Source organism: Pteropus medius, unplaced genomic scaffold, assembly GCF_902729225.1.
Source record: "Pteropus medius unplaced genomic scaffold, Ma_sr-lr_union100, whole genome shotgun sequence".
Lineage (NCBI taxonomy): Eukaryota > Metazoa > Chordata > Mammalia > Chiroptera > Pteropodidae > Pteropus > Pteropus medius.
The window spans coordinates 1,124,065-1,146,115 of NW_024346980.1; the positions used below are offsets into that span (position 1 = coordinate 1,124,065).

At 61.1% G+C, this 22,051-nt stretch overlaps 3 protein-coding genes across 12 annotated transcripts in view; 2 read left to right on the forward strand and 1 right to left on the reverse strand.

Moving 5' to 3' along the window:
- HES5 (hes family bHLH transcription factor 5) overlaps nt 1–18,256 on the reverse strand; it is a 43,542-nt gene extending 25,286 nt beyond the window's left edge. For 2 of the 5 annotated variants that reach the window (XR_005655866.1, XM_039876915.1), the window contains exon 1: nt 17,205–18,256. Coding sequence is in view for 1 of the 5 variants with exons in the window: in XM_039876915.1 (XP_039732849.1) it covers nt 17,205–17,294 (90 nt within the window). In the remaining 4 variants the exon portion in view is untranslated. Of the gene's footprint in view, nt 1–7,227; nt 11,147–17,204 lie in introns of those variants that run through there. The other 3 variants (XR_005655869.1, XR_005655867.1, XR_005655868.1) reach the window with 3 other exon arrangements.
- On the forward strand, nt 264–6,508 carry TNFRSF14 (TNF receptor superfamily member 14). 6 transcript variants are annotated; one of them, XM_039876912.1, is made up of 8 exons: nt 274–632; nt 1,764–1,872; nt 1,976–2,101; nt 3,643–3,798; nt 3,958–4,048; nt 4,804–4,955; nt 5,695–5,769; nt 5,931–6,508. In XM_039876912.1, exons 2-8 carry the CDS (start codon nt 1,809–1,811, stop codon nt 6,029–6,031), a joined length of 765 nt encoding a protein of 254 aa, XP_039732846.1. In that variant the 5' UTR covers nt 274–632; nt 1,764–1,808; the 3' UTR covers nt 6,032–6,508. The 6 variants fall into 6 exon arrangements, with proteins under 6 accessions (XP_039732848.1, XP_039732846.1, XP_039732843.1 ...); XM_039876909.1 differs by having other exon boundaries at nt 276–588; XM_039876910.1 differs by having other exon boundaries at nt 281–588; nt 5,695–5,726.
- A 103-nt stretch (nt 18,257–18,359) lies between the features above and the next one.
- PRXL2B (peroxiredoxin like 2B) lies at nt 18,360–21,499 on the forward strand. Its single transcript, XM_039876917.1, has 7 exons — nt 18,360–18,521; nt 18,762–18,966; nt 19,599–19,650; nt 20,243–20,306; nt 20,399–20,474; nt 20,781–20,899; nt 21,350–21,499. Exons 1-7 carry the CDS (start codon nt 18,459–18,461, stop codon nt 21,374–21,376), a joined length of 606 nt encoding a protein of 201 aa, XP_039732851.1. The 5' UTR covers nt 18,360–18,458; the 3' UTR covers nt 21,377–21,499.
- The last annotated feature ends 552 nt before the right edge of the window (nt 21,500–22,051 follow it).

A 22,051-nucleotide genomic window follows, 5' to 3' on the forward strand; every position in this document is an offset into this window, starting at 1 on the left:
AGTGCAGATGCGATTTGAGAAGTGCCTGGAGGCTGAAGGAGGCTGCACTGCACCCCTGGACAGAGAACAGAGGAGCCAAGAGCAACTCAGCAGGCCAGCTCTCTCACCTACCGCATTGGGACTACTGCAGAGAGGAGGCCCCGCCAGCCTCCCATGAGCAAACATAAGCACCGGGGGGGGGGGGGGGGGGAAGGACGGGGACAGTGGGCCGGGGGGCCGGGGGGGGCCGGGGGGGGACGAGAGGGGGGCGGGGGAGGGCGAAAGCCAAGCCCAGTGTGGGGTCCCCGTCCAGGGCAGCCCGGGCCCCAGGGGCTCCAACATGTGGACGGGAAGATAGCGCCGTCTGAGGCAGACGCCCCGCCCCCTCGCGCCCCGAGGCGGTTTCTCTTTCTTTTTCTACAGCAGGAAATTGAAGCAACAGTTGAGCGTTTTTGACCTGCTGCCATGGGTCCGAGGATGGAAGCTGCTGGCAGGTGTCCTGGGAAAGTAGTCAGGGCATGAGGGGTCCTGAGGAGGAACATGGAGAGTCTGCTAGGCGGGGGGCTGCAGTCCTGGAGCCCGGCGCCCCAGGCTGACACCCTGAGTCTGGTGAGTCGCCCTGATTCCAGCCAGCTCCATGGAGTGGAGAAGAGGCACCAGACTCAGCGGCAGCAGTAGCCCGTCTGGGCAGAAGCTCCGGGCAGAGGAGTGATTGAGGTTGGGGTGGGGGGGGGAGGCGCCAGGGAAGGTGAGGCAGGACTCGCTCCAGAGGCGCCGCGCTGTCAGGGCCGGGGGCTCTGTTTCCTCGGAGGGGGGCCGATCAGCCAGAGCTGAGCAGGACGAGGGAAGGACTCGGAGCCTCATCCTGGGCGGGTGGTGGCCAAGGCCACCTTCTCTCCCTGCCGGACTCTCATGTTTAGGATCAAGCGGGGAGGGCAGGACAAGGGACTAAGGAAAATTTCCAGAGACGCACCCTCGGTGTGGCGTGGGGCGGTCTCTAGGGAAACTGTCCTGACTCACCCTGAGCCTCGTCCGTCCCCCCTCCCCAGTGGCCCCGCTCCTGCCCCGAGTGTGCCCAGCTGGCCCCCTCCCACCCTCCTCCCCAGCGCCTGCCCGGGCCATGTCCCTGCCCGCTCTCTCGGGCTGTCCCGGGCCCCTGGCACTAGTTCCCTGACTGCTGCGTGGTAGGGGGGAGGGTTGTTCCAGACAGGGAGGCCACACCCCCACCACAGGGACTGTCCTGTGGGCCTCATCCCTCCACCCCATTCGAGGCCCCTTGGGCAGGACCCATCCTGTGGCTGACCTCCACCCACAGCCGCAGCGCTGTCCTGGGAGATAATGTGTGTGTAGGGGTGGGAGGGGCTTCTTGGTGGGAGGTGACGCCTAGTGTTTGTGCATAGGGGTGGCCCTCTAGGCCAGTGTGGCTTCCCTATAGCCCAGGCGGTCACCTCCCAGGACAGCCCTCCGACGGACAGCACAGCCTCCGTCCACCAGGCCTGGTGCGTCCAGCACAGGAAAGCAGGGGCCCAGAGCTGGTCCTGGCAGGCTGGGCTCTGGCTTTCTGTGTGCTGGGGGTCCCACGCTGGGGGCTGGGGACAGAGGCCGCAGACCGGCCAAGCCACACCCCAGGCTCCTAGGGTCTCCACGGGCCACGGACAGATCCCGGAGCCTGTCCTGGGACCCCTGCATCATCCTCGTGGGGCAGAGCTGCGGCGGCCACCCACGGAGCGGGGGCTGAGGCCCGGACAGCGCCTCCCCCAATGCCCCCTCCTCATCGCCCTCAGGCCCTGTGCTTCCTTCTCCTGGGGTGTCCCCACTGTGCCCTGGCGATGTCCCCGTGCAAAGAGGACGAGTACCCGGTAGGGGCCGAGTGCTGCCCCAAGTGCAGCCCAGGTGCGTGCAGCCTGCAGGGGCCTCCGCGGGCCGGGAGTGGGGGCCGGGTGGGCCGGGCACTCCCGAAGGGCCCCCGTCCTGACGTGAGGACCCCTGGGCGCAGGTTACCGGGTGCATAAGCCATGTGGGAAGGACACGGGCACGTTCTGTGTTCCCTGCGCCTTGGGGACCTACACTGCCCACCTCAACGGCCTGAGCGAGTGTCTGCAGTGCCGGGTCTGTGACCCAGGTAAGAACATGGCCATGCTCAGCCGTGTGATCCCGTGGTCCCAGCACAGGTGTGACCGCAGGACCACGGCTGCCCTGGGCCAGGCCCGCCCCGCCTCTGAGGGGACCCCTGCCAGGGACCCTACAAGGGAGCCTCAGGCCCATGGCCACACCCCTCTCCCAGAGTGGGCTGGTGCCGGCTTGTCACTGGATCAGCTGGGCTGTCCAGGGCTCAGACGTCTGATCCCATCGCAAGGGCACCGCAGCCTGGGGCAAACCCCAACTGGCAGAGGGTCCCGCACTGCCTGGCCCTGCCGTGGGCCCCCTGCACCCTCAATACAGGTTCTCGGGACCCCCAGCCCCCCACACATGCCCCAGGCCTCTCCTCAGGCTGAGCACCGGACCCTCGGCTTTCTTCCTGCCCAGGGCAGGTGGTCTGGGAGGGGCACTCTGGAGGGAGGGCAAGGCAGAAGTAGAGGCTGGAATGCTTTGGGGTTCAGCGGGGCGGGGTAAGGGGAGCTGAGCCTCGTGCTGCACCCACAGATTCCCAGAAGAAAGCACTTGTCTGACTGGGCTGAGGTGGGGCCGGCTTTCAGGGCTGGGTGGCCTGGGCCTGGGCCACACCTCTTTGGCCAGCCCATGGTGACTGTGGCCCCCACTTCCTGTCTGGGCGCAGGCTGGGAGGACGTCTCACTGCCCCTAGAGTTCTGGTCCCCTGTCTAGAAGACCCCTCCGCCATCTCGTCCCCCCCAGGGCGGGCCCTTCCATGCCTGCTGCTACTTCTGTCCCTCAAAGCCCTTTTGGGATGCACCCCTGTGTCCAGCTCCCCCAGGCTGAGCCAGGGGTGCACCCGGCATCGGCCCAAACAGGAGCAGAGTTGGGGTCCAGACACACACCCACACACATGCACTCGCACACACCCTCGCACACCCACATATGCACACTCACACATGCACGTGCGCACACACGTGCACACAATAACATCCACAAACATGCACACACATACACACACACCATGTAGGCACATACGCACGCACACATTCTCACATGCACATGTGCACATACATGCACACGATAACACATTCACACACATGCACACAATTCACATGCACACAGCCTGCGTACACACTCAGTGCACATAGCTCAGACATACACACACATGCACACACACCACACATGCACACTCAGACACATACACACATGCAGACACACACACACTTATACATGCACATGCACACAGACCATGCACACACACACATACATGCACATGCACAATCAGACACATACACACATGCATATGCACACATGCACACACACACCAGGGCTGCAAAGCAGGCTGGAGTCCTGTCACCCAGTGCACTCTTCAGACCCCGGACAGGAGCCCTCAGGCCTGCAGGTGCTAGGGGTCCCACTCTGGGGGCCAGGGACAGAGGCCACAGACGGGCCAGGCCGCACCCCAGGCTCCTAGGGTCTCCACGGGTCTCAGCTGGTTACCCCAGTGACGGGGCGCTCACCATCACCATGGCTGTGGCTCTGAGCTCCTTCTCTTGGCCGTGGTCCCAGCCATGGGCCTGGTGACCAGGACAGAGTGCTCCGGCACGGAGAACACCGTTTGCAGCTGCGACCAGGGCCACTTCTGCGTGGTAGAGGAAGGGGACGAGTGTGCTGAGTGCAGGCCCCACAGCGTCTGCAGACCAGGCCAGCAGGTGCAGGAGGGAGGTGAGCCACAGGCGCCCCCCGCCCCGCTTCCTCTGCCCAGCAAGCACCGGGCACCCTCCACAGAGACAGACCCCCGCCCAGGCCAGAGGGCCAGGGGAAGCCCAGCTCCCCTCCGCCCTGCGCCCAAGGCCCCCTCTGCCCGGCCCTCTCCCTTCCCAGGCACGGAGTGGCAGGACACGAGGTGTGCAGACTGCCCGCCTGGAACCTTCTCTCCTAACGGGACGCTGCTGGAATGTCAGCCCTGGACCAAGTAGGTGGCCCGGGGAGGATGCCAGGCCCACGTCCCCGGGAGGGGCTCCGCAGGGCTCCTCCGGGAGTCAGGGCCCGCCCCGGCCGCACCTGCTCCCACCCCGTGGCCAGTCCCCAAGTCAGCGCGTCCTGGATCCGGGAGCAGACCCGGGGATGCTCCAGCCCGCTCCCCAATTCCCGGGGTCGAGGTGCCCCCAGGTGCAGGGCTGAGGGGCCTCCCTACCACTCTGGAGTTGGGGGAGGCAGTAGGGCAGCCGTCAATGTGAGCACCCCCACAGTCCCTGCAGCTGGACCCCCAAGTGCCGATCCCCGGGGGCAGCCTGGGGTGACGAGGTGTGGCTGCCCCTGAGAGGGGCGCAGGGTCCTCTCTCCCCTGCCCCCTCCTCGCCCCCTGCCAGGTCTGTCCCCGTGTGAGGCGCCGGCTTGAGCAGTTTTTGTTCCTGACGCAGTTCTCGACTCTCCTGTGTTGTCCCTTCAGGCCCTGGGTGTAGCCCCTGGCTTCCTCCCCAGTCGCCCCAACCCATCCCGCTTCCTCCCTCCCTTCCTCCCCCATCTCCTGTGGCTGTGGGACAGGGTCACATCGATAGACCTGAGTCCCCCCCACTTCCCGGAGCTGCCCCCTCACGGCCACCCAGGCAGCTGCCTTCACCTCCGGGCAGGCCGTGCACGGGGCTGGCCCCTCGCGGGTCCCCGTGAGCGTCATGCCGTCGTGGTGCCCCTGCTGGTGCCCCATGTCCCCGCGTGCGTCTCTCCCAGGTGCAGTGGCCTGTTTCAGACGGAAAGCAAGCCCGGGACCAGGAGCACAGATGCCGCCTGCTCCTCCTGGGCCTGGATTTTCCTGTGTGTCGTCGCCGTCATCGTTGTGGCAGTTGTGCCCTGGATAGCACTGAAGATCACAAGGTCACGTGGTGAGCAACAGCCATGGTCCTGTCAGGGCTCAGGTCCCAGCACGGTCATCCCAGATTCCCTCCCTGGCTCGGTCCCTCACAGCTGGGTGGTGGCATGGAGTGCCCTGGAGGGGGTCCTCGTGTGCGAGCAGCCCTGTGCCACCCCGGTGCCCACCCATTGCGGCGGGTCCCGAGTTCCTGTCGGTCTCAGGGGAGGGCTGAAATCAGCTGGGGGGCACCGGGTTCCCGAGAGGCAAAGCGTCATCTGTTCCTTTATTCACTCTCTCGTCCGGTGTCCGCCTGGTCTACGCTCCTCGTCCAGGCCAGGCCCCGGCTGGACACCAGGATCTGGCTGTGTAGACCCAGCCGTGGCCTCGGAGCTCCAGCAGGCCCAGGGGAGAGGTCGGCCAGGCCCTCAGGCTCCGTCAGCGCCTCTGTCCTGTGTCCTCACCCGGGGACCTGGGCTGCAGGGCGGTCTCGGGGTGCCAGGCTCTGAGCAGGCTGGGCTGCGGCCAGTGCCCTTGTCCCCCGATTCTGGGGCGCCTGCTCCCTAAGGGGTGGGGGACCCTCCTCTGCGAAGTTCTCACCCCTCTCCTGGTTGACGGTCATTTTGGGGTGACTTAGGGACCAGGTCTTGTCACCCGTCCTGGCCCCCTGGGGACACATCGGTCTTGCTGTGCCTCTGAGAGGGCGGGTCTCGCGTCGGCCGCACCGCAGGAGCAGTGAGCGTGGCCGGGACACGTGTGTCTCTGTTTTGCAGGACTATATGCCCTGACGAGACCCTGTCTTCAGGTACTGCCGCTTGCCCCCTACACCCGGCGGTGCTGCTGGCTGGGTGGGTCCCAGGTCCCTGGGCGCTGCCGCGTCCTTCGCTTACAGCCGAGCTCACTCCAGAAGGGAGGTCACGGCCACTGCCGTGGAGACGGGCTGGCCCTGAGCATCACGGGCCCAAGGCTGGAGCCTGCCCTGTGTTCTTCATGCTGGGTGTCCCCGCAGGTGGACAGGGACACCGCAGCCTCTCAGGTCCTGCCAGACGTCACCACGATGGCCGTGGAGGAGACAACGTCCATGGTCCCCGAGAGGAACGGACCCTCTGACAAATGTCTCTGGGATGCAGACGCCTGAGCTGTCTCCGCCGTGCCTGCTGAAAGCTGCCAGGCCCCCGAGGACCGGATGTGGGTGCCGGGGGAGCTGCTGGGACCGAGCCTGGATGGCTTAGCCTCCACCCAGCAGAGCAGGAGACCCACGCCTCCTCAGGGAGCTTTGGAGACCCTGCGCATGCCTCGTCAGACTCACGGGGTGCCCAGAGGCCTCCTTCCAGCCCTGTGCTAAGCCAGCTCCATGAGTACATGGCCACGAGACCCTCTAGGCTGTCACCCGCCTGCTGCTCGCCCTCAGAGCCTCAGCTGCCCATCTGCAGGGCTGGCCTGCTGACACCTGCCCCCCAGGCTGGGCTTGGCACGGCGGGCCAGGAATGGGACACCTGGACATCCATTTTGGAAGCGATTTCATAACTGAACTGTTTTCTACTTAATTTTTTAATCTGTCATTAACAAGTTATTTTGTCAAAGTGCTTCGGAAGTGTGTCAATCTCCCCTTTCTCGTCACTTCCTGCGTCACTCTGAGACGTGAGGGCACTGCGCATACGCGAGTGAGCTTGGACGAGGCGCTCTGAGGCTGAGAAAATGTTCCCCTTGTCACCTGTGTCCGCCCGTTGATTTGCCTGAGCACTGGTGTCCCGCGGGCGGGTCGCGCGTCCCTGCTCGTGCGTCCCTGCGCTCGGCGCCCGGCCTCCGCGCGTCCGTCCGTCCCTCCGCCCGTGCGTTTGTACGTCGCTACCGTGACGGCCTCACGGTCTCCTAGTTTATTCACTGGGTTCCATCTCATTAGCCTGTTTTATTCTTTTGCTAAAACTGTCCCAGATTTTCCAAGCGGGAGTCCCTTTGAGCCGGCTCCTGGACCCTGGGACGCAGCCCTGTCACTGCATGAGCCTTCTTTAATTTCTGGCCTTACCGGTGTTATGGCACGAACGATTCTGAGACCCACGGAGCCAACTGAGATGAATTATGAGCCTTTGTTAGCCGGCCGGCGACTGACTCTCTACCACGCAGGGCTGGAGGAGATCAGCCCTGAGCTTCCAGAGCAGGCAGCTGATAAAGCTCAAGGCCATATCCTGGTGTCTCCTGAACAAGCCAGCAGATCACAGAAGTGGAAGGTGGCTGTTAGCATATCTTTGCCCGGAACAACACCCTTAATTAACAAGTAGATGGATCACAGAAGCAGACATTGGCCATCTTCATATCTTATACAATACACCTGCTAAACCACACGCAAGCAAGTAGGACAACTTCTGGTATCTAAAGATATTTCTTCCCTGTAGCTGACTTAGTTTGCTCACTTGAAAATTTTCCACCCTTAACACAGGGTGCTCTGGGCACCTCGGGCTCGCCCCGGCCCTGGCCCCAGGACTGGGTGTTCTCCAAGCGCCCGGGCTGTTTTCGTGGAGAAGGGTGTCGAGAAGCCTTCGTGGGCCGCGTGTGCTCACTGTCGTGGGGCGTCATCGCCTCTGGGGTCTCACGGGGCGGGGGCCGAGTTCGGGGTTGCACGCCCACCTCTCTACACACATCTGTATCGTGCACCCGCAGAGCTGAGCACGGGTCTGCGTCCACACGTGCACTGAGATGCACGTGAGCGCCAGTTCAGCCCGAGAGCACCCGTCCCGAGCCCGCAGCGGTGTGCACGCCCCTCGTCCCTGTTCTGCGTGCGTCACTGTCGCGAACCCGGCTCCTTTATCCAGAACTCGTTTGCGCACTTGCTCGGTCCTAGAGGACGCTGCGCTTCTCTCAGGGCCGCTGCTGCTCTGAGGATCCAGCCAGGACCCAAGTTCGATATTTGCAGGTAGTTCCTTTCCCCTTTAGTCTGAGTATTGGGCTCCGAGTTACACAGGGGAGTTTTTTTTCTTTTTCAGTTGCTTGTTTTCCTCATTCGAAATGCAATTTTGCTCATGGTTTGAGTTTGAATTCTGTTTCACGAGTCTGTTCTCCATCCTGGCTCCCCAGCCACCTGTGCGTCTGAATCTCTCCTCTCTACATGCTTATGTTTTAATTGGTGGCGCATTCACACAGGTGTTAACGTTCAGGTGGTGGTTTTAGCGTTCGGATTAAAAGGCGGAGAGTGGCGGGCCGTGTGCAGCAGGGACGCACCCGCCCTGTCTGCGGGAACCCCGTCCGGGTCAGGGGTCAGGAGCTGAGGCACAGATCAAGGCCACACTCCCATCGTGGGAGGTGGACGGCTCACGGTGGGAGGCGGAGCTTCGGGGGGTGGGGGCTGCAGGGGCGGGTGGGGGCGGGTTGGGAGGAATTTCCAGAGGCCTTGGCGTTATCAGCACCATTATAGGATTCTGAACGGGGAGACGGGACCCCTGGGCTATAAGCAGGGAGCAGCACTTCCTAATGCCGGCTCCTGCTCAGCAGATTCCTACCCAAAGCCTGAGCTCTCGCTGTAACAGAACAGGCTGTTTTACGCAGTCTTGTTATTCCTACCCAGCTACAGACATGAGAACATTAGTTGGATAGCGAGCTATGGATCGACAGATGTGAGCTGGGGAGCCGTCGAGGTGGGGGAGGCAGCACTGGGCAGCTCGGGGGAGGGGGCCGTTTTCACAGGCTGAGCCGGTCACTTCTGCGGGCCATTTCCTCTGCATTTCTTTTCGGGTGCCGCCTCCTCTCTCTCATTGTCCACTTTGAGACTCTACACATTCTTATTTTCTGCTGGGGTCTCACATTTTCTAAACTCTCTGAGGGTCAGGTCTGTGTGGGCTGCAGCTCGCTGCTGGGCCGTGGCTCCCATCATGCTTTCGAAGCTTTTATGAGCAGGGGCAGCAGACACGGCCTTGTCACGTAGGTTCCTAAGAGCAGTAAACTGCTGCTATTAAGGTGTTAAACCTACCAGAGGCCAAAAGCCATCCCCCCCAAAGGCTGTTGGGGTCCCATCCGTGCCACACCTGCACGAGCACATGTGCCATTTCGCTGTCTTCTTGACAAGGCTCTCGACTGTCTGGCTCTGGTCACCTATCTGTAGGCAACAGTTGGTGAGAATGAATTTTCCACAAATCTAGTAAAGCCCACGTGGGGCTGTCCAGTCTCGGGTTCTGCCTGGGTCCTGCCAGGCTCCGGTCAGCTCCGGGGATGTGGCCAACGGGTTTCTCTCTGCCCCTCTTCCCCACCACACGCTTTGTCTGGAGGTGGCATTATAATACCATCGGCCTAGGCGAATTCAGCTTCCGATTGACTTAGTGAGATTTCCCCCACCTCCAGCCAGGCAGGACTGCGCTATAATAAATAGTATGTTTTAAAATCTATTGACTACCATCAGAGGTGCGTGGGGCTGCTCTGTCTGGCATTGTCTTGGTGGGAAGTAGTTCCGTAGCTTCCCACGGCTACTTATCCCCATTAGAGTCCCCCCTCCAATAAACATCTGTGAGGCCGCAAAACCAATTAAACATGGTGGCTTCCGTCTCTTGAGACACGTCCCAGCCCTGACGTGCGTGTCCAGCTCCTCAGCCCGCTAAGGGCCCTACCAGGCCCCTGCCAGCGCCCAGCACCAGCCTCCCGTGAGCCGACAGCCGGACGCCCAGCCCAGGTGGACCCGGAGGCACTTCTGGGCACTGCCTTGACACCGAAGTCCTCGGGGTCACCGCCTAATTCCATTCTGGGGGCCCTGGCGAGGAGAGTCGGGGTGCTGTTGTGGGGGCTGAGCACTGAAGGCGGGGCCCATCCCCCAGGACCCCAGCCAGCCACGCAGACTCCAGTGTCCCACGGCCGGGCGGGGTCAGGAGGGATCCAGGGGCCTGGGAGCCCCGTGACACCGGCAGCAGCACAGGCTCCCGTCCCCACCCCCGAGGGCCTGGTCAGGTGCCTCTGCTTCTCCTCTGCCCACAGGCCACCGGGGTTTCCATCGCAGGGGCGGGGCACCCCCGCACCCTGCGATCAGCCCGATGAGCCCTGGGGAGAGCTTGGGGATGCTCCGATGTGCTGGCTGGAGAGTCACTGCGTGGCAGTCGCCCGTGGGAACATAACGCTCCATCTTGTAAGCAAGTTCAGTTAAGGTTGAATGACAATAAGCTTTCTGCTTCTGTGCCCCCGGTTGACAGTTAGTAACAAAAAGAAAAATAGACTTGTGTGTTCACACTGGATGAAGAATGGGGTTTAGGGCTTAAAAACCCTGGACCTCTACATTTCGGGGGTGCTTGATTTGGGGGCTGCGTAGCCCTGGCAGACCCGGCTGGCTGAATAAAGAGTGTGTTTCCTATAACTCCCTGGTTTCTGGTTGTCCGTGTGTCTATCGGGGGCTGGCGGCTACAACACTGGGAGGCCCCAGCCAGAGCTCAGGGAGTGGCCCTGGGATCTAAGACTGGACCGGCCTCCGAAGCGGTTGTTGTCCCTGTTACGGACTCAAAGGGGTGGCCACCCTGAGACGTTCCAGGGCCCTTGAATGCCGTGACGGGTCAGTACAATCGTCAAGGACGCAACCTTTAGGACACGCTCTTTGTACAGAACCTGGTCGGGATGTCCCGGGTCTCCCGTGACAATCTTCCAAACGTTCCTCACTAAACCCCTGTCAGAAGAACCCTCCGGAGGCCAGTTTACACCAAAAGATGGCCACTCGACTTCACACAACGTCCTTAGACTGCCTGGAGAAAACTTTATGCCATAGTCAGCTCCCTCTGCAAACCCTTCTTTGAAATGTCGCAGGAGACACCCCAAGGGTGTCTTCTGTGAACTCGGGCTCCCCCCATTCGCTTGCGCAGAAAACAAGACAGACACTCAGACAAGGACAATTACTGGGGTGTAGGTGGACCCAGAGAAGTCCGCCACCTACAACCCAGACAAGACCAAAGACAATAGACAGAACCCGATGACAGGGCACAGGAGGCGGCGTCCCGCGGCCTGGCCACGGTCTGGGAGATATGACAGCGTCCAGTCTCTCCACGGACCTCCAATGACCGGTCAACAGAAACAGGAACAGAAAGGTCCCTTTTATCCAGACGTCGAGGCCTTGGAGATTCCCGGTGGGATCAGGGCGGGGCACCAGCCGGTACCGCCACCCCAGCCACCCCGGCCACCCTCCCCTTGCGAGGAGCACCACCCCAGGGACATTACACAGACAGGCCCTTTATGGTTTACGTGCCTTTCTCGACTAGGGACCTGTACAGCTGGAAGGCACAGAATCCCCCTTTCTCTGAGAAGCCCCAGGCATTAATGGGACTCTTAGAAAGTGTCTTTCAGACCCACCACCCGACCTGGGACGACTGTCAACAGCTTTTAATTACCCCCTTTACCTGGGAGGAATGTTGACCCATCCCACTGAAACACGAAAGATAGCTCGGGGCGGGGGCGGGGGTGGTGGTGGTGGCGGGAATTGCTGAGGAGGCAGGGAACAGACTGAGGAGGACTTTCCCTCCAGCCGCCCAGACTGGGGACACGATTCTCAGGCAGGGAGAACGGCATTAGGTCGGTATCACCAGATTCTAACTGGGGGAATGAGGGTGGCTGCTCGTCAGCCAACTAACCTTCCTAAGGTAACTGAAGTTATACAGGGGCCTCAGGAATCCCCCGGAGTGTTTCTTGAATGGCTACAGGAGGTGTACCGGGTATACACCCCCATGATCCTGAGACCCCCGAGAACCAGCAGCAATTAATGTAGCCTTTGCTACTCGGGCGGCCCCTGATATCCGGCACAAATTGCAAAAAATTAGAAGGGTTTGCAGGGATGAACCTGTCCCAACTTGCCGAGATAGCCCAGAAGGTGCTCAACAGCAGGGAGGCACCGGATGACCCCAAACACGTGGCTAAAATGATGGCGGCTGCCATGCAGGAGGAAAGCGGACTCCCCCCCGGCAGAGGACCGAAGCCCTTCCCCGGACTCCGGTGCCCACCGCCAGGTAAGAGAGCTCCTCGGGGCGGCGGGCTATGGCAGACTTTGGATTCCTGGCTTCGCAGAGATCGCAAAGCCCCTGTACTCGGCTACAGGAGGACATCAGCCCCTCACTTGGACAGGGACAGAGCAGAAGGCCTTTGACCTCCTCGAGCAGGCACTCGCATCAGCCCCAGCCCTTGCTCTTCCGGACGTCGCCCAGGGATCTCATCTTTTGGTGAGTGGGACCAAGGGAGTCGCCAAAAGGGTCCTAACCCAAACGCTAGGCCCGTGGCGCCGACCAGTAGCCTGTCTATCAAAGAGACTAGACTCGGTGGCTTCCGGATGTCCACCCTGCCTACGAGCCATAGCGGCGAGGGCTCTCCTCGTCAAAGAAGCTGACAAACTCACCCTTGGGCAGAATCTAGACATTACTGGCCCTCATGCGGTAGCGGCCTTTCTCCGCAGTAGCTCAGAATGATGGGTGACTCACTCCAGAATCACCCAATGCCAGGCTCTCCTCGACCAGCCAAGGGTCAGCGTCTCCAAAGCCACTGTCATCACCCCAGCCAACCTGTTGCCAGACCCAGACCCCGCGACCCCCGTTCATGACTGCATAGATTTCACTGACGCTGTGTGTTCCTCGCGGCCGGACCTCAAAGACTCCCTCCCCTCTGCCTGAGGCCGATGAAGTTCTGCTCACGGACGGGAGCAGCTTCATGCAGGAAGGAAGGGGGTACGCGGGGGCAGCGATCGTAACTCTAACTGACACCATCTGGTCACAAGCTCTTCCCCATGGGACATCTGCTCAAAAGGCCGAACTCGTCGCCCTCACTGAGGCACTAAGATGGGGAAAGGATAAGGCGGTCACAATATGCACTGACAGCCGATGCGCCTTTGCCACTGCGCCTGTACACGGAGCCATCTACGAGGAAAGAGGGCTTCTGACTTCAGCTGGGAAGGACATAGAGAACAAGGGGGAGATCTTAGCCTTACTCCAGGCCATACGGATCCTAAGGCTCTTGCTATTGTTCTTTGTAAAGTGCATCAAAAAGGGAACAGTCCCGAGGCTGAGGGAAACCGAGGAGCCGATGCAGAGGCAAGAACAGCGGCCACAAGGCCAGTGGGGCCCCCACCACATCTGCTGACTGTTGTCCCTTACCCAGAACTGCCTCCGTGTCCGACCTATACGGCGGAAGGGAACATATATTTTCAAGATAAGGGAGCCACTAGGAACCAACAGGGGTGGCGGATGACCCCAGATGGAAAAATGGGGCTCTCACGGCCCTTGGAAGGACTCTCCTCCACCGACTACACCAGACCACACACCTAGGGTGAACTAAGATGCTCCGAGCTTCAGACCCCTACTTTCACTCGTTAGAAGGGGGCAGAACCGCAGAGGAGATGGCCTCGCGATGCCCGGCTTGTGCCCGAGTTAATCCAAAGAAGGGGAAGATAGAAGAACCTAGGCACAGGGAAAGAGGCCTTCCCCACCAGGACCCCGACGGTGGGGGCCACAAGTATTTACTTGTTTTTATAGACACCTTTTCAGGATGGGGAGAGGCCTTCCTCACCAGGAAGGAAACTGCGTTAGCAGTTACTAAGAAACCACTACAAGAAATCCTCCCTCGATTTGGTCTCCCCGGAACTTTAGGGTCGGATGACGGGCCAGCCTCCGTAGCAAAGGTGTCACAGCAATTGGCTGGCTACCTAAATCTGCGATGGAGACTCCACCGCGCCTACCCGCCCCAAAGTTCGGGCCAAGTAGAGCGAATGAATCGGACCCTAAAAGAGCCATTAGTCAAGTCAGGGTTAGCAGCTGGTGGGACCCGGGCAGAGCTTCTCCCCTTCGCTCTTCTCCGAGCCAGTGAACTCCGTATGTTAATGGATTCACCCCATTTGAAGTCTTTGGAAAACCCCCGCCTTTAGTACCTAGAATAGACCATGAGAAAAAGGCAGGACCGCGTAACCTCGTCTTACTTAAGTCTTTACAGGCCCTTCAGAGTGGACAGGAGGAGATTTGGTCCCGGGTTCGTGCTGCCCACTCAGCCCCAGGGGACAGACTTCCCCATCAGTTTCAGCCTGGGGACTCTGTGGATCCGGAAGTTCACTTCCAAAAAGGTAGAACCCAAATGGAAAGGACCCTTCGCTGTCTACCTGACGACGCCCACCGCAGTTAAAGTAGACGGCATCCCATCATGGATCCAGCACTCCCCCGTGAAGGCAGCACGAGAGTGGACAGCTCAGGAAGACGGGCCCTTAAGACGAAGACTCACGCGTACATAAGTCTAACCCTGTTTCTTCCTTTTTCCTCTTTAGCTCAGGCATCCAGAAACATGCACCGGCCTGGAGTATAGGAGCTTATAGTAACCGAGACCGGTGAAATCATTGCCCGGACGTCACCAGCCACGGCACTCCAGAGATCCGAGCAGACGTGTGCCGGCTGCCAGAGACGCCCGCGCCCCTGCATCGGCCGGACACCACCTTGGATGGGATCCTTCCCAGGCGGAGGCGCAAACTTAGGCTGCAAGGGGGGACCCGGCTGTGGCATGTTATTGGCGGAGAAAAGCTTCTTAGAGATAGGACTCTATATTTGTCCTCAAGGACGTAACCCAGGGATATCTGGCTGCATGGGGAATACGGGACTTGGATGTGAGGGCCAAGGCCAATTTTCTTGTGCTAACTGGGGTTGTGAGACTATCTCCGCGATAGCTAATTAGAAAAAACAGAATGATGATCATATTAGATTAATAAGAGGACCCAGCCCCTCCACGTGCTCTCTTGGGTCTTGCAATCCTATCATAATCACCATCAAAACCGCTAGCCCTGGGGGACAACACTATTGGCTCACGGGACAGACATGGGGTCTCAGATTATATAAAACCGGATGTGATTCAGGATTATATTTTGCTATACAGGTTAAGGACCCTCCCAGGAAAGCTCACGCTATAGGACCCAACAAACCACTTCTAGTTCTGGGACTACCCCAAAGTCTTACACCTACGAAAACTTGTTTCCGGAGCAACTCCAACTCCAGCTCCAGCTCCAGCCCCTCCGGGAACAGCTGTTAAACCCCAGGCATTCGACCAGCCACAACCAGAACCAGAAGGAGCGTTAATAACTATGCTAACGACAATACACAAGGTCTTGAATGAGACCTCCCCAGACACAGGACAAGATTGCTGGTTGTGCCTAAACCCAAAACCCCCTTACTATGTCGGGGTAGGAACTCCCCTGAACCTCACTGAGCTCCGCAGCGCACGAGGCTGTGAATGGGAACCCCCTCGACTCACCTGAGGGGACATACGCGGGGGAGGAACCTGCCTGATTTCAAAGAACTATTCCAAGCTGCTGGCGCAGTCACCCTACTTCGATAACTGTAATCGTACTATCGAGGTACCTATCTTAGGGGGTACATACTACAAGGCTCCTGAGAATATTTGGCTAGCACGCGATAGCGGGCTCGCTCGCCGTGCTGCATCCGATCTTGTCAACTCAGGTGAGACTAGGATTCGTATCCTGGTCTTTGTGCTCCCCCGAGTGTCCCTCTACAATGGGCCGGAAGGCAGACCCCATTCTTCCACCAGGACGGGCTACAGGACCGGGCCGGACCAGTCTTAATACCCCTTCTGGTAGGACTCGGAATAGCAGGCTCTGCGGCTGTAGGTACCACTGCTCTCCTCAAGGGAGAACATGAATTACGCGAAATTGGAATACAGATGAGGCTGTCAGGACCTTAAATCTTAAACGACACCATCAGCAGGCTAGGACTTCACGTCGATTCGCTAGCAGAAGCAGTCCTCCAATAGGAGAGGTTTAGATTTATTATTCTTAGAACAAGAGATTATGTACGGCTCTAGGGGAGACCTGTTGCTTCTACGCAATTACTCTGGAGTAATTAGAGAAAGCTTACTACTAGTAAAGAGAAATTCAGATGCCAGGGAAAAACAAAGACTAGAATCAGATAACTGGTTTTATAGGATGTTCAATTGGTCGCCATGGCTAACAACCCTCCTATCTGCTGTAGCTGGACCTTTAATCCTCCTCCTCCTGTTAACTTTTGGCCCATGTTTCCCCGATTTCTTGTTTAGATATATAAGGAAAAGAATTCATTCCATTAAACTTTTAGTAATACAAAATAGAGGCTACGAACAAATTCCACATGAAGAATCAAGGATTTGATTTTCCGCTATGGTCAGTGGGGAATGTTGGAAAATTGCTGTTTGGCCATCGCCCATGGGAACATAATGCTCTAAGATCGTCATCCACTCCACGCTGGCAGGTGTGAAATCTGAATCGCGGCTGAGAGCAGGGTTTATCCACAGGCATCCGTGAGTCTCGGCCTGAGGGGCAGGTTTGGCTTGTTCTCTCTCCCCCTGCCAAGGACCCCCCACTACTCCTCGAGGTCATGGGTGCTGGGGCCCCCGATTCAGGCCTTAAGGGGGGTGAGGGGTGTCCCCCCACAGAATGCTGTGGGTGCCAAGTCTTCGCTGAAACCTCACCTCTTCCAGGAGGCTTTCTCTGATGCTGAACTTAAAACCTTGCCTCCTCCCCCCTCTCACTCAGCCAGGGGTTACTCTCTGGGGGTGGGGGTCTCGGCTGGGGGGGTCTGGGGTACAGGGAAGAAAAAGACCTAGGCTTCATATCTCATGATCGGCCATTCATTCATTCATTCATTCAGCTCCCATATTTTCAGGCCTGTTCTGGGGCTAGAATGGGGGTGGGGTGGGGGGACACCTGGGCTTCCAGCCCAGCCCAGACCCGGCTCCAGACCAGGGTATGAGTTGACTCAGACATGTCGCTCGCTTCCCAAGCTCAGTGTGCTCCAGCGGCCCCACCCCCAAATGACCATCTGCAACCTCTCCACCTGAAGAAAGCCCTCTGCTCCCACCGAAGCGGGGACCCTGGGAGGCGGTCCTTTGGCTTCCCGGCGCCCACACCCACAGCACTCTGGGCTTGGAGACACCGCTGCTCCTCACACCTTCTCCCTCTAGGCATCACCCCCCCCACCCCGCCGCCCCGCCCCATGAGGAGGCCTGCCAGAGGACACCGCCCTTACTCACTTTGACTCTGGACGCTGCACATGTCCCAGACCCCACCTCTGAAGTGGACATCCTGATGCCCACCCACCTGCCGGAGGGGCTGGGACACCTGGAGCTAGGGCGGGGGCTTGCTGAGACGGGGACCTGTGTCTCCTGCTTGCGTGAATAAACGTCCCCAGGCTCCAGCCGCCTTTGTCAACTGACACCCTGGGCGCCGATCGGCCTCTTTCTCCTTTGCTCAGCGTCCCAGACGGCTGCTGTGCCCCGCCCCGCCGGGCCCAGGGCAAAGCCTGCCGCTGTCTCCCGTGCCTACCTGTTTCCTCCAGGCTCCAGCACCAGCAGTTTGGGAGCGACGCCCTTGACTTTGCACTCCTTCCGGGGGTGCCTCTGACACTGGCGACATTCCTCTGGCATCCCAGCTTTCAGGGGTGGCAGCCCCAGGTCCGCCAGAGCCAGGCCTGGCCCCTGGGGCCCGAACTCCTCGGTCCGCCGTCCGTGACGAGCGACGGCCCCGCGTGCCTCCCTCCCCTTGCTCTGCTGCGATTTCTGCCTCCAACGTGCAGGAAGTGAATCCCTTTTTTCAGAGTGACCGGATTCCAGTCCGCCCCGGGACCTTCGGCCACACCCCCAGCATGAGGAGGCTGCCCGAGAGGGCTGCGTCCGTCCCGTTCTCTGCTGTGGACCCCGTGGAACAGTGTGGGGTCACCAGGGGGTTCCCCCCGCCAAACCCAGGGCAGGGGGCCGCCATTCCTTCCCCAGCCTGGTCCAGGCCCTGGAGGGGTCTGTGGGCCCTGGGGACAAGTGCCAGGGGCAGGCGGACCACGCCCAGATGGCCCCGGGGCGCTTAACTGAGTTTGGCTCCGTCTCTTGGCCTCTTTACCGGTGTTCTCAGGGGTAAAACTGGGTCATACTTAAAGGTGTCACTGTGCTGCCGTAAAGAATAAACAAGACAATCTCGCGAGCCATCGAACTATCTCCTTCTGGTCCTTTCTATCAAAGTTTGGGGGTTCAAAGCGCCTATTTGGCCGGCATAAAATTGATGGAATTTTATGATTAGAGGCGACACGGACGTGTAGTTGACAAAACGCTGCATTCGCTGGGACTTTCAAGCTGAAACGAGACCCCGGGAAAAGGCTAAACCCTCGTAGTCGCGCCAGCTGGGACCCCGACCGGCCCTCCCACCGCCGATGCGAGCGCTCACACCTGCCCCGCAAACCGCGCACTAGGTCGCGCCGCCCTCGCCCCTCCTTTCGGCCGGGACCGCCGGACCCAGCGACCCCGGCGGCAGAGACCACCAGGACGAGACCCGCCCCGGCGCAGGCGCAGTGCGCGCCCGCGGCCCCGCCGCCAAGCTCCTCACCGCGGCGCCGCGGCGGCGGCGAGCAAGCGCGACCACGTGACGGAGCGCGGCGCGCGGGCGCGGGGCGGGGCCTGTGCGGGGAGCGGCGCGCTTGGGGGCGGGGCCTGTGCGAAATCTGAGGCGGGGGCTGCGGGGCGTGGTCTGGCCCGGAGCAGCGGAGGGCCGGCCGGCCGTGGGCTCTGTAGAGAGCCCGGCGGGGCGGCCACCATGACTGCCGTCGACCTTGCCCGCGTGGGCGCGTGTGTCCTGAAACACGCGGTGACCGGGGAGGTGAGGCCAGACGGGCGCGGGAGGTGGGCGTTCCCCGGTACCGGCCCCGGACCCCTGGCAGCGGCTTCCGGGGCCTGCTTGCGTGGGCGGGTCGTGGGCAGGTGGGGAGCGCTGGGCGAGGGGGGCGAGGCTGGCCTATGGGCGCCCGCGCGAGGTGGGTGCCGGGACTGGGGCAAGGCTTGGGGCGCGGGCGCCCACAGTCACTGGGCGGTGGTCCCGCGGCGCCCCTCCCCCGCACAGGCCGTGGAGCTGCGGAGCCTGTGGCAGGAGCAGGCGTGCGTGGTGGCCGGCCTGCGGCGCTTCGGCTGCATGGTGTGTCGCTGGATCGCCCAGGACCTCAGCGGCCTCAAGGGGCTCCTGGACCAGCATGGCGTGCGACTCGTGGGCGTGGGGCCCGAGGCCCTCGGACTGCAGGAGTTCCTGGACGGGGGCTACTTCGCCGGAGGTGCCTCGCTCCCGCCCCTCCCCCACGGAGCTGGCCCGCAGCCCCCCTTAGCTCATTCCCGCTCTGGGCATTTGGCCTCTCCTTGCCCAGCCCTTTCTTTCTCGGAGCGGCCTTGACATGCTGCAGTGTCAGCTCTCATCTCCCCCGCCCCCTCAGCCCACCGCATCCCCCTGCAGAGCCCAGCCCCTCTCCTGAGGACAGTGTGGCAGGTCCCCGTGGTGATCCTGGCCTGGAATCAGGACCAAGGGTCTTTATGGATCAACTGCAAATCCCCTCAGATCCGTCCCCCACCCCCTTTGGTGTCTGTAGATGAGACCCTGAACTTTCCAGATGCCGTCTTGGCAGGAGTAGCTGGGACAAGAACCCTGGCTGACTTGCCCCACTGCTGCCCCCCAGGACCCCTGCCCCTCAGTGCCCGCCCAGAGCCCTGAGCCCAGTGCCCAGTGGCAGAGGCCAGGCGAGTCCTGCATCTCCCTTTCCACCTGTCTGTCACCTCTGGGCCTCAGCTCCTGTGATAGCGGGACACTCAGTTCTGCTCTGCACCTCCCCGCTATGGGTGGGCGAGCTGGGCAGGAGGGTGCGCCAGGTGGTGGGTGGGCCTGGGGCACACCCCTGTGGTCTCTGCTTTCTAGAGCTCTACCTGGATGACAGCAAGCAGTTCTACAAGGAGCTGGGCTTCAAGCGGTGAGGGGGACACGGGGGCCGCTGCTGATTCCGCCTCCCCCTGCTGCCCTCTCCCTGGGCACGCGGGCTCTGGTGGCATCCACGGCTTTGGCTAGCCCTTCTGCCAGGGTCTCTCTTCGGTGCTGTGTGTTACGGGCGGTGGGTCAGGCTTCTCACCCGGGACCTACCCCCAACAAGCTGTAGAGTGGGTTGGGAGCCTATACACCTACCAGTCAGGGGTCACCCGGGCCACCCCAGGTACACATGTCACAGGCTGGCTGCCCCTCCTGGTCCACGGTGCCGACTTAGCCAGATCACTGGGCTTACATAGCCAAGTGCCCTGACCACACACACTCCCAGCACCCTTTGCGGGCCCAGGCCTGCAGCCCTTGGCTGGGTGCCTCAAGGCTCCAGCAGCTGCTCCTGGCTGGGCGGGTGCTTCTGTGGGCTGTGCTGGTTGCTGGCATGGCTGCCCCGTGCCTGCCCCTTCCCCAGGCCCTGGTCAGACGAAGTGGGGCCTGCTCCTGGGAACTGGTCTTTGCTCCTGTGCGAAGTGGGCACAGGCGCCGGGGCTCAGCCTTTACCAAGGACTCAGTCTGGTGTGTCTTCACAGGTACAACAGCCTGAGCATCCTGCCAGCCGCCCTGGGGAAGCCTGTGCGTGATGTCGCCGCCAAGGTTTGACGACCGAGGTCCTGGGGGACTTGGGGTGGCCAGTCTCCTGAGGGCTTTCCTCTAAGGTGGCCCTGGGCCTGCGCCCCTCCCTCTAGGCCAAGGCCGTCGGCATCCAGGGGAACTTGTCCGGAGACCTGCTGCAGAGCGGAGGGTTGCTTGTGGTCGCCAAAGGTGGGATGGGGCTCGAGGGCTGTCGGGGGTCAGTGTCTCGTCACATAGGGGTACCAGGGCCACAGCTTTGGGTGGGGAGGTCTTGCCGAGCTTGGTGACCACGCCCTGACCTCCTTCCTTCCCTCCCTCTGGCTCGGCAGTCTGCTGGCGGCTCTTCCGTGGTGTGGCCCAGCTCGGAGTGTCAGCTCCGCTGGGTGGGGTGTGGCAGAAGGGCTCACTCGTTGTGACCAGGTGGGGTCATGGCCGGCCAGGCTGCCTCTCTCCCTCCTGGCGCACAGTCACCCTGACAATGCCCCATTGCTGCAGGTGGTGACAGAGTGCTGCTACACTTCATCCAGAAGTCCCCAGGTGACTACGTCCCCCGGGAGAGCATCCTGCAGGCCCTGGGCATCTCTGCGGAGGTGTGTGCCAGCAAGCCGCCTCCGGTGAGCTCCAGCCCCTGCAGGCACGGCCTGCTGAGAACGACCTCACACCCAATTCCCTTGAGTTGAGTGCTTGGCAGCGTCAGAGGCTGAGCTGGACCCTGCAGGCTTTAGGTCACCCAGGGATGTCAGTGTCACCCCCACCTTCCAGAGGAGAAACAGGCTGAGACCACTGAGGGCCAGGTGGCTGGAAGGGCAGGCACAGAATCCCCCATCCTCCCAGAGGGCGGTGACTGTCCAGGGGCTTTCCTCTCGGCCTGGGGAGGGCTGTTTGTCTGGGGTGACTGGAGCTGGCATTAGGGTGGTCCTGGTGGCTGATCTCCTGTGTCCCAGATGGAAGGGAGTGTCCAGCACATTCCTTCCTCTCCTTGGGCCACAGACCGCTGGAGGGTGGGCCCAGTGGCTCCTGGCCCTGGGGAGTGGCTGGCCTGATGGGGCTTCTGCTGCCTGCAGTGTGACGAGGAGGTGTGCTCGCGGTGAAGGTGCCTGCTGTCCTGGGCACACTGCAAGTCGGATGGGAAGAATTGTCCTGGAGTCCCTGGGCCGGACATTGAACTCTGGTCAACGGGCAGCACTGAGCAGTAAACTGCCATTTCCGTTTCCGGCATTGTTTCTTCATCCGCCGGAGCCTGTGTCCTTCGCGCCAGCCGGGCAGTTATGAGTCCCTGCAGCCTCCCCTGAGGCCTCAAGCGGCAGAGCTCTGAGGACAGGCCTGGGATGCTGGAGAGGGTTGGAGCAGGGGCGGGGAAACCCCAGGTCCCAGCTGGGAGCCCCGCCCAGAGGGGCGGGGTGGGATCTGATTGGGTGTTGCTGGGCGGAGATGGTTCCCGTCACACCACTGTGGTCTGGAGGACGATCAGAGACTTTGGGGAAAAGGGCTACTCGGCGACCTTCACTGACGTCAGAATCATTTGCCCCTGCTGGAGGTTTGGGGTGCTGGGGGTCGTCTTGGCCCAGCTCGTCCATGCAGCTCCCCCTCACACCTCTGAGGGGTGCGACGAGCACCTGGGACCTAACAGGTGTGAGCCAAAGTCCCGCCCCCACCCCCACCCTGTCTGGGGCACACTGATCCTAGTGGGTTCAGATGATCTTCTCAGTACCCCTGTACCCTGGTCTGGGCTTGATGGCCACAGTGGCCTCTTGCTGGATTCAGTT

Excerpts from the sequence above, each read along its gene's own strand:
- TNFRSF14 (XM_039876909.1), top strand. The coding sequence starts at position 520 with ATGGAGAGTCTGCTAGGCGGGGGGCTGCAGTCCTGGAGCCCGGCGCCC. Across the intron at positions 2,102-3,642 it reads GTGCCGGGTCTGTGACCCAG|CCATGGGCCTGGTGACCAGG; the intron begins GTAAGAACATGG and ends CCGTGGTCCCAG. Across the intron at positions 4,049-4,803 it reads GAATGTCAGCCCTGGACCAA|GTGCAGTGGCCTGTTTCAGA; the intron begins GTAGGTGGCCCG and ends CGTCTCTCCCAG.
- PRXL2B (XM_039876917.1), top strand. The coding sequence starts at position 18,459 with ATGACTGCCGTCGACCTTGCCCGCGTGGGCGCGTGTGTCCTGAAACAC. Across the intron at positions 19,651-20,242 it reads AAGGAGCTGGGCTTCAAGCG|GTACAACAGCCTGAGCATCC; the intron begins GTGAGGGGGACA and ends GTGTCTTCACAG. Across the intron at positions 20,307-20,398 it reads TGCGTGATGTCGCCGCCAAG|GCCAAGGCCGTCGGCATCCA; the intron begins GTTTGACGACCG and ends CCCTCCCTCTAG.